Below are 10,585 nucleotides of genomic sequence, written 5' to 3' on the forward strand. Positions count from 1 at the left end.
CGCAGGGCTGTCCCCGACCCAAACAAACATACCAGCCATGGAGTGCACTAAGAAAGTAAAATCAGTGGAATCATCATCTCCACAGGTCCATACATGCTACCAACTCGGCTGGCTGCACTCAACGGCCCAGCCCAGCCCAGCCAGTGGTTAATAAAAAGTGTAGAAAAGTACTCCCACAGTACTCCTGGTTGTCGGCGATTAGCCTAAACCGTGGGACCAGTACTGGACGGAGACCAAAACAGACCGCAACAGAAACGACGGTCACCTCCAGCTCACCAGTCACCCAAACCTGGAGAAACCATCACCAAACCCCCCACCGTCCCTTCCACGCGGGCCCCATAAATCCCCCGGCCCCACCGTCCCTCTAGAAGCCGCCTCCCTCCCCTGCCCGGCGACCGGCTTCTGCCGGTCCACCCCCGAAAAGTTGACCGGCAGCCTTCTTCTCCTCCTTCGCCGGTGAATGAGTAAACCCCACGAGAAAAAAAAGCCACTTTGATTAGTTCGATTTTCTTAAGCGAAGCAGCAGCTCAGCGGCGACAGCCAAAGCAGGGACCTTTCCCGTTCGCCGCCACCGCCACCTCCCCGTGCGGGATCTCGCGCTCGCCCGCACGCACCGAGGAGGAAGGCTCCGCCGGTGAGTGGCTCCTCGATTCGGCCGTTTGACCCGTCGTGATCGTGGCCGGATCTGGCGGAGTATACCGCCGGATCTCGGGCCATTTCCGGGGAGGGGCTGTTGCTGATATTTTTGGGTGATGTTTTCTTCCGTAGGGTTTGCGGCGGTCGGGCGTCCGGCGATGGCGAGCCGGGTCAAGGAGGACGAGAAGAACGAGCGGGTCATACGCGGCCTGCTCAAGCTGCCCGCCAACAAGCGCTGCATCAACTGCAACAATCTGGTACGACTCCTCCTGCTAAATGTGGTCGGATTTGAGAGTGATGTTGGGTGCTGGGAGTCTAGACTGACTTTTACAGCTTGTTTGACTTCATCTGCCATCGTTGCTGGAAACGGGTGCCGGTTTTAAAGCTAGCTAATCCGTCAACTCGCCATTGTGTGCCGCGTGCTAGGGTTCTCATCCACAGCCACAGTATCGTCTTGTTGTGTGGGTCAGAGCAAAAAGGGTAGCCTCGGTGCTGGAAATCGTGTCGTGTTTCGAATTACGGTAGTCAAGCAGCATGGCGTTACGACGCAACATGAGCCCAAGCTATCAATAAGGAAAGCGACAACGGATTATGGGCGTCCCAGGTGGAGGCGCCACGCGTTGCCGCCATTTTATGCTCGCTCTCTCAGTTGCTAGGCTGTTTTAGAGCTCGTTTGACTTCATCTGCGACGGTTGCTGGAAATGGCGCTAGTTTTAAAGCTAATTCGCAAGTCATATGAATGTTAAGCTTCGTGCCCTTTCATGCTCACTCCCTAAGTGGCTAGGTGCACATCGAAGCTACCAATGAGTTATGAACGTTCCATGTACTGCTATGCTCAAAAGGGCCAACATATGCCATTCACATGATATCTACCATTATTTGAGACACTTTCAGTAGCTTGCTCCCTCTGCCACGGGATGGGGTGGCACCCCTTTTATATAGACGTATTAATTGGAACTTGCCTAATTAGCTATGCATCGAAATCACATTAATTGTATGCTCTATAGCTCTATGGTATATCCAATGTAATTCGGCCAATCTAATCATTTTTTAAACTTGAAGAGCTTCGTAGCATGGACAAGTTGGATGTGATTGACAGTAGAAACAGTTCAGTGTGCCCATTAAAGTCCTGTCCTAATATTTATAAGCTCAGATTTGTTCCGAATTATTCTGTGCACTTCAGTTTTCCTTGCATTTTATTCCGCCTCTCTCATTGAAGAGGCAGGGGGAGGTGTTTAGGATTTTTTTCCACTGCCCCCGATAAATAAAAACACACATATTATGGTATAGAGTGCAAGTATTTTGCCATAATCCAGACATAAATTTAATCCCCTTCTTCATTTATGACCTCTTTCCCCCAGCTCAGTTCTACTGCTTATTTGGATATCTATGTGACCATAAGTTTTCCAGCCTTAATCATGTTCCATTTGCATTCTGAACTAAAGAGTGCCAGCTTGTGAATCATATAGGCCATTTTACCATCTCTTGTTGCTTGTATTGGTTGACCTTCCTAAACATTGAAACACTTATGCATTACATATATTGGTATGAACAGGGACCACAATATGTATGCACAAATTTCTGGACCTTTGTTTGCACCAATTGCAGTGGAGCACAGTAAGATTCCTATTCAGTTCTCTTTCATTTTTCTTTTTCCGTTAGAGCACTATGGTGGAGTCAATTAACAGGTTGCCCACCCCAAATTGGAACAAGTCAAGCGAGCATTTTATAGTAACGGCTCGACTTTTATTTTCTGCTCCTCCTAGCCGAGAGTTCACACACCGGGTGAAATCAGTTTCCATGGCCAAATTTACTGCTCAAGAAGTTACTGCTCTGCAAGGAGGAGGGAATGAGGTATTTTTCATGTTTCTCTGAATTTTCCATCAGTTCATGTCTTCCTGTCTAATAACTTGATATGGGTTTTGCATATCCTGTAGCGTGCAAGAGAAATATTTTTCAAGGATTGGGATGCTCAGCGCAATCCATATCCTGACAGCAGGTTACCTTTCTTTGTTCAGCTTCAAGGTTATAAATTCTTTGTTTTTTCCTTCGGAATTATGACCTGTTTCTTTTTGTCTTAGTAATACGGATAAATTGAGGACTTTCATCAAGCATGTTTACGTGGAACGGAGATATACTGGAGAAAGAAGCTCTGATAGACCACCGAGGGGAAAGGTGATGCTGGCTCCTTGTAGCTCTAGCATTTTTCAGCGGTGATTGCATTCAGTTTTCGAAAAAAATTATCATACTTATTTGCTGGCTGATTTGCATATTTCAGGATGATAAGGATGAACAGAGTGAAAATAGAAGATCTGATGGAAATCGGGGTGGTTCAAGAAGTCCACCGTATGGTGAAAGTTACTCTGACCGTCGGAGTTATAGTGGACGTAGTGATGACAGAAATTCCAGACATTCCTATGGAGAACGTAGTCCTGGTTATGACCAGAATGACTATAAGAAGAGCCCCCGCTACTTTGAGGGTGTCGACGATAGATCTGGCAAAACAACTCCAGTTCAAAGGTTTGAGGACCGCAGGTTTTCTGAACCAAGAAAGCCAGAGACTGGCTCTCCAAATTATGAGAGAGAAGCCAATGGATCTAGTCCTCCTGTTGTACGGCCAGTGAGGGAGATATTGGGTGATGATGCTCCTCAACTTCGGGTTGGTGAACCTCCTAAGCTGAATGTAGCCAGACCGATTGACCCTCCAAAATCGAATGTAGCCAAACCGATTGACCCTCCGAAACCAAATGGAACCAGGACCATTGAACCTCCACCTCAGGCACAGGTTGTCCTACTCGCTCTTGGTGTTTTCTCTCTCTCAGACACTGCTTTTAGATACCCTTGAAATGTCATTCTTTTGTGCAAATATTCTTAATCTGAGATCTTGACACAAAATTGTAACTGTTTGTCTTGCATGTTTCATAACTGTAGAGGACGACATCCATTGCCAGCAGTATTGGTTCTTCTGAAGGGACTTCAGAACAGATAAAGACAGCTAGTCCAGTCAGTTTAATTGATTTTGGGGCAGATCCTGAACCTGCTGCATCTGCCCCAGCATCGCAGGCAGGCTCTACACCACAACAGCAGCCTGTAAATGCACAGCCACCACCACAGCCTGTTTTTGAACAAGGCAAAAGTGCTCCATCAGTGAGCGGTGGTGATTGGGCATCTTTTGATGCTTTTGGCCAGCAACAAACACCACAAGTCGGCAGCACTGTAAATCCGCTCGAGTCTGTACTTGCACAACTATCATTCTCTGAAACACCCTCTGCGCCCAATACATCAGCTTTTCCAACTTCTGTCGATCCAAGAGCAAATGACAGAGGACTGTCATCCATGATAGAGCAGTCACATTCTTCGTTATTTGGTGCACCCCATGGAACCTCAGGCAATCAGGTACCTCCCTTTGCAGAAAATTTCAAGAAGTGTGCAGTTCAGTGTTTTTCTTTTTTCTTGAAAGAAGTTGTGTTATACCTTTGCAGGCCCCAACAGGAATGCCCATCCAAGGATCTTCAGTTCCTGCCTCTATGGGTGGTCTTACATCTCAAGTGCCTTCAAGTTCTCAAGGAACCAGTGGTGTTCAAGACGGAACATCTTCTGGTGACAGCAAATCCAGTGGGAGGAAACCACTTCCAGCGGTACGTGATTACTGCTTGTAGATTACCGCTTCCAGATTGCATGCCATACACTAAAGTTACTGTAAACTGTAAAGTACTGCTTCCTCTGTTTCTGAATCCAGTGAAGTTTTTTGTTTTGCAGTCTCCAGTGTGCAACTTTTCTGTTACTTTTTATATAAATATGATATGTTGGTAAAATATTATCATAAATTTATATAGGAAAATAAAATTTCGTGTCAATTTAATGATACAATTCTCACTTAACCAATATAAATATTTTATTCATTAGTTGACAAAGTTTGATGAGTTGACTGTGCATTTTTTAAAGCGTCATCTATTCTGGAGCAAAAGCAGAATGTTAATATAAAGGGTCATACCATCATAGAATAAACTAACTTTATTCACTCTAGTAGATCCATGACATTATCTCAAAAGGATGATAGAAGCTGATAAGTTGCTTTGCCGAGTAGTTCCTTGATGATAGAAGCAGATAAAGGGTCATTCCGGAAAATATTGCAAGGCAATCATAAGCTCTGAGAAGACTGGGTATTCTCTTGATGCATCAGAGGCGGGGAGAATTCTTCTTAACTAGCACTAGTATGTCTAGTTGTAGGCAGAATTTATTGTGCCAATATAGCATGTGATTGGCTATCATAGGTTACATACTTCAGTCTCTAATAAAAATGCAAGGGTCTTAAAAAAAGAGAACAATGCAAGGCTTTGCTAGGGCCAGAAAAGAGTTATTGATTTTGTTTCGATGCACTGGGCATCCCACAATGCCGTATCTCGTTAAGCCGACAATGTATATCTGAAGAAATAAGATGGTAGATTGAAAACTAAATAAGTGGTGGAACCTATGATCAGCGGGAAAGTTGTGGTAGGCATTGCTTGGGACCTTGTTTTCCATAAGTTAGTGTTTTTTTGTAACTTGTGTTGATCGACGTTAACCCTGCCTGTTCAGCATCTTGTGCTCCTATATGTCACATGTGTTCATCTGCAAGGCCATTGCCTAATTGTCAATTGAAGACAAGTGTGTCAATTTTTAAGAACTTATTTGAGAACGATAACTGATGTTGTCAAAACCATTCCAGTAAATATAATCATTGCACAAGCATACTTAACATTAGATTGAATCTTTGCAGGATTTCTTTACCTCGCTCTATCCATCAGCAGCTCAAACAATGCCTGGCTGGCAAAGAGCACCCCAATCTGGAATGGGATTTGCCATGCAGTACCCTGCTGGAATGGTATTCAATCTCGCACTAGCAATTAGTATGATTTTTATCCAAGATATTTGTCTGAACAAAAATATGCTTCCAGTTACAGGGAATGCAAGCATATCCTCAGACAGCATATTCTCAACCTACATATCAACAACCTGCATATCAGCAGCCTGCATATCAACAACCTGGATATCAGCAACCTGCTTATCAACAACCTGCATACCAACAACCTGCATACCAACAACCGGCGTATCAGCAACCAGCATATTCCCAGCCTGCAAAAGCTTCAAATCCTTTTGACCTCGGAAATGAGGCAGCTCCGATTCAAGCTCACGCGGTATGACTGAAATACTCAACTATTCTACATAATATTGGAAATTAGAATCATATGGTATACTCTTCATGCCATTATTGTAAATGTTGAGCACATAATAATTATCAAGTGAATCAGTTTGAACATTTGATGCCCACATTGGCAATTCTGCTTGGTGTTCACTAAGTTCATCATCTGTTCTATTATTAATTTTTGTTCTGGCCTTAGCAGCCCCTATCTGGAGCACCAGCAGGCGCTACTCCCTCAACATTTCTTGGTAACTCAAGTTTTGGAGTTCCACCACAGCAACCTCAGCAGCTGTATCCGTCAACTGCACCTCAAAGTATTTACATAGTCCCCGTCACAATCTCTACAATTTTGCTCTTTATTATCATTACTTTTTACATGATGTACTAATTTATGGTTCAACTTCAGACCATTACATGATGCAGCATGTTCCAAGCAACATGTCTGAGCAGCTACCTAACAGCATGCTTCCAAGGTGAGCTATTGCTGTATTTATTATAAGTTGAAATTTTAGTTCTACGTTCTGCATCTGAGCTGAGTTTTTTCTTACTATTCTATTAAACATCCTAGTTGTATAAATGCACAGTATTAAATATGAACCAACCTTCTCCGCAAAAAAGAAAAGAAAAAGAAACAGGCCTAAAAATAGAACTTGCTGAACTGTATGTTTTGCCCATTGGGTCATATTGGATGGTTGAGACCATCCACTGGATCCTACCAGCTTTGAAAGCTACCCTCCAATTATTTCACCTTCATACTAGTAGCACCCTATCTCTGAAAGCTATCCAGTCAATTATTTCACCTTCATACTACTAGCACCCCACCTTAAAGTGGCACGGACAGTCGTTGTTTGCATCTCCCAAATCAATAGAGCAGTCGACGCAGTAAATTTCATTTTGAATTTTCTGGTTTCAACATCGATGTCTAACTTGTGTCATCACAGGCAACAAGGAGGGCCAGCCTCCCTTGGCATTGGATATGATCAACAAGCTGCTCCCAGGTACTCCCAGCCAAGCACCCCACCTTCCTATGGTGCTGTCGGTGGAAATCCTTTTGGGTAAAAGGCTCAAATTTGCACATACCATGTTCTGTTTATGGAATCTCCTGCATCTCCAGACCACTGGTTGGTGGTGTCCAAATAGATCAGAATGCACAAAGCACTTGAGAAAAATTGCTTCCAACTTGGTCTGGAAGTGAAGGTGGGGATAAGCAGGAGCGTGAGTTCTTTTCTTGTATATTTTTTTTGTTTGGTGCATTCTGTATGTGTTGCATCCAATGTATATTCATAGAGACCCCATATGCCTCGGATGGTTTTTGATTGGGATCTTATGAGCGGCTGCATCTGATAGTTGTATTCTTAGTTCAGAATGCTATTTGTAGTCCAGCTGGCTATTTAATTTTAATGTTTATGGCGATGTCTGACTGAATGATGTATACTTGTGATTTATCAGTTGTTTTGCCTCAGCTATTGTATTACAGATCATTTGGTTGTACCAGTTGCCACCCGGTTTTTCTTCCTTTCCTTGCATGGCTGTTTTTTTACGATTCTTGAGAGGACCCACCCTCATAGCAGCAAAAGGAAGAGAGAATAGCCAAAATGCCACTAGTCAAAACCAAAAGTGCCAAAATACCACTCAACTTTGGTTTTTCATGCCAAAATACCACTAGTGAGTAACTGAGGCTAACTTTCTCAAAATAGGACACAAATGCCCTTACATGTTCACGTGTCAATACCCCCTTCACCATTTGAGCATCATTTCAGCACCACTCAACTTTGAGTAATTAACATCCATTGTTCAGTAGAAGTAAACATAGCACAATTGCATAAGCCGTAATCGTTATCGCAAAAGTAAGCTACTCGTTCTGCATTTGCACATCACACTAGCTAACAAGCACATATTTACATTTTACGGAATCAGAAGCACTCGTGAGAATCACGCATACACACATGATTCCAGAACGGTGGCCTCGCCTCGCCATGCTCCTGCCGTGGCATGATGGTGGCCTCGTGTGGTGGTCGTTCATCGACAGAGGGAACGTTGAGACGTGTTGGAGCCGGACTGCCGGGGAAAGTGCAGGTGGGCGAGCCAAATTTGGAGGAGGCGTCGGTCGCTGGCTCAGCTCTTCAGCTTAGATTGCTCAATGCCCGAGCGCCGCGCGTGTTGGGCGTGCGTGCCTCTGCCGCCACCTCCGACACGGCCAGCTACCGCCCCTTGCCGCTCCACGCGCGGAGCAGAAGAGGTCGGAGAAGGGGGAGGTGAGGATGTTGCGGGGCGGCTGGAAATAAAGGGTGGCTGGGAGATGTGAGGAAGCTGCAGTGTAGCTGGGAATAAGCGGCGGCTGTGCAACAACAGGGTGCGATGGAGAGGCTTCGGGGCATCGGGGAGTGGCAGCTAGGCGGGGGTTTGGAGGCGAGCGAAAGAGGCGGCGGAACATGGGCGGCGCCGCCATTGTTCCGCTCTGTAGAAGGGGATGAGAGCAGATAGTCTAGAACAGATGGTTTCCGAAAACTCGTAAGTGAGCCCGAGCTTGAGTGATCCACATATCCACATTGCATCTGGCCGTTGGCTTTTATAACTGACGTCACAGGTATGTCCTTGATACGAAGCAGCTGTAGGTACGTCTAGTACACGCTGGAGGGGGTGCCAACCACTTTTACCGTAAGCAACGTGCCGATGCCAAACAGAAAGTGAGCAGCCGAACGGTGTTCATGTTGGAAGCCACGCGGGGCTGGGCATGGACCTGTTCCTCGCCATGGGTGTACTGGGTAGTACAGGAACAGCGCGGGAACGCCATGGGTGTACGTCTTCAACATTGGGTTCGCACTTTTGCTTCGCTGAGAGCATCTCCATTGGCGGCCCCGATAGCGGCCCTGATAGCAATTTGAGGACCGAGGGTGAGAATGAGCTCGCACCGGCACGTCCCAAACGGGGCCGAACAATTTTGGAGCCCAATAGAATCGCCGGCAACCCCGTGCTAGCCCCTTCGCCAAGGGCGCGAATAGGGCGTGCCGGCGCCTTGCAGAAGTGGGGACGCCTTGTCAGCGAGGGGACGCGGCGGTTACCGGAAACGACGCGGGGAGGTTGGTCAACGGCGTTAATGGCCTCCTGCACGGAAACCAAAACGGCGAGGGTGACGACTGGCCACGCGGCGTCCACCTACCTTATCCACGCGTCTTCAATGCGCGTCCGCCGCCTTCCTTAAAACCACACCAGCGCGCACTCCTCTCTTTTCCCCGCCGTCCATCCCTAGCCGCCGCCGTCCTCAACCTCCGCGCGAACCTCCACCCGCACGTGAACGCGATGGCGCACAACGACCAGGCCGGCGGCAGCGGCGGCGGCATCCTCCGCTCGACGCAGCTGTCGTACGACGAGGCCGACGTGCTGTACTGGCACCGCATCCCCGTGCCAGTGCAGTACAAGTTGCCGCACAGCTGACACGTCTCCAAAGGAGGAGGCCGACGAGGAGGAGGCCGATGACGTCGACAGCTGGTCCTTCGGGACATCTAGCGGCGACGAACTGGACTTCAGCGCCTTCGACTCCCTGCGTCGCTAGATGTTTATTTTTAGTTTTTTAGTTTAAATCGCGTTAAATTTGTACAAATTTTGTTTGTACTACATATGAATATCGTGTTGCAAATTTTTATTTAAATTTTAAAATCTATCGGAACCGCCTGTTTGGGGCGTCGGTGTGGGAGCAGCGTCCCCAAATAGAGGATGCTATGCCGACGCTCCCCAAACGGTGGTGTCGGCGCCCCTGCCGGCACCTATATGGGAGCTACCGATGCAGATGCTATGAGTGCTGGTCATCCTAGCATAGAAGATTCCGCTGAAATACAGCTTCGCCCACTTATCATTGGTCTCATATATTTGGTAGAGATATGAATTATTCTCCAGGATATACATGCTTAGCATCTGCATCCAAGCAGCCTCGAACTCATCCTTAGTCAGCATCTGGTTCACAATCCAGTGAAAATCAACCTTGAGCTGGCTGTTCTTCCCATAAAAGGCTCCTAGCCTCTCCTTTGCTCTCCTGTTCCTGTTCTAGACACGCGCTCCCGGACCTGGACTACGACAATAGTAAAGGTAACCTACCTGTACCTCGAATTTCATGCGTACGCGCTATCGGTTCGCCACCGTCCATGTATAATACATCTACAACGCGGGCCAACCCGTCAATGGCATACATCATTTAATGACCCTTGAGGCTTCAGCACCGCACGCTGCGTATTCCGATAACCGGACCACCTAAGCCCGGGCGCTATTCGTCCGCACTCAGATGGTTTCTTCCTATTCTTTTCCTTACACGAAGACAAGGGCAGTTTTAGTAAGTCACAACAACCTTAAAGTTTGACTAACGGAACATGTTTGATATTTGACGGTAGTGGTATTTTGGCATGAAAAAACTGAACTTGAGTGGTATTTTGGCACTTTGGTTTTAACTAGTGGTATTTTGGCACTTTTAGTTTTAACTAGTGGTATTTTGGTTATTCTCTCCAAAAGGAATGCAAAGTGTTCTTCTGGCCTTTCATCTCATCTGCTGTCATCACTTGTTGGACCTCACACTGACACCGTATAAATGTACAGAACCTAAAATAACCCGCTCAAAGATACTTCTTCTACCAGCTCAGAAACAAGAAAATCAGGGGATCGCATAAATGTACAGAACCTAAAATAACCCGCTCAAAGATACTTCTTCTACCAGCTCAGAAACAAGAAAATCAGGGGATGACATGCTGCTTAAAGATACATCTTCGGGCTGCTACTGTG

At 46.3% G+C, this 10,585-nt stretch overlaps 1 protein-coding gene across 2 annotated transcripts; it reads left to right on the forward strand.

Annotated features, from left to right (window-relative positions):
* Positions 1-472: 472 nt before the first annotated feature.
* Positions 473-7,280, forward strand: LOC127307701 (uncharacterized). 2 transcript variants are annotated; one of them, XM_051338453.2, is made up of 14 exons: positions 473-634; positions 769-893; positions 2,192-2,253; positions 2,403-2,490; positions 2,574-2,635; positions 2,718-2,811; positions 2,915-3,421; positions 3,568-4,032; positions 4,119-4,274; positions 5,396-5,500; positions 5,574-5,813; positions 6,021-6,132; positions 6,225-6,291; positions 6,760-7,280. In XM_051338453.2, exons 2-14 carry the CDS (start codon positions 795-797, stop codon positions 6,875-6,877), a joined length of 2,175 nt encoding a protein of 724 aa, XP_051194413.1. In that variant the 5' UTR covers positions 473-634; positions 769-794; the 3' UTR covers positions 6,878-7,280. The 2 variants fall into 2 exon arrangements, with proteins under 2 accessions (XP_051194413.1, XP_051194412.1); XM_051338452.2 differs by having other exon boundaries at positions 477-634; positions 6,018-6,132.
* Positions 7,281-10,585: the final 3,305 nt, after the last annotated feature.

This window comes from Lolium perenne, chromosome 6, assembly GCF_019359855.2.
Source record: "Lolium perenne isolate Kyuss_39 chromosome 6, Kyuss_2.0, whole genome shotgun sequence".
In the NCBI taxonomy this organism is placed as follows: domain Eukaryota; kingdom Viridiplantae; phylum Streptophyta; class Magnoliopsida; order Poales; family Poaceae; genus Lolium; species Lolium perenne.

What these genes read in the sequence shown, in the direction of transcription:
- LOC127307701 (XM_051338452.2), top strand. Translation starts at nt 795, where the DNA reads ATGGCGAGCCGGGTCAAGGAGGACGAGAAGAACGAGCGGGTCATACGC. An exon ending in ATAGACCACCGAGGGGAAAG is followed by an intron (nt 2,812 to 2,914) that starts GTGATGCTGGCT and finishes TGCATATTTCAG; the next exon opens with GATGATAAGGATGAACAGAG. An exon ending in GGAGGAAACCACTTCCAGCG is followed by an intron (nt 4,275 to 5,395) that starts GTACGTGATTAC and finishes GAATCTTTGCAG; the next exon opens with GATTTCTTTACCTCGCTCTA.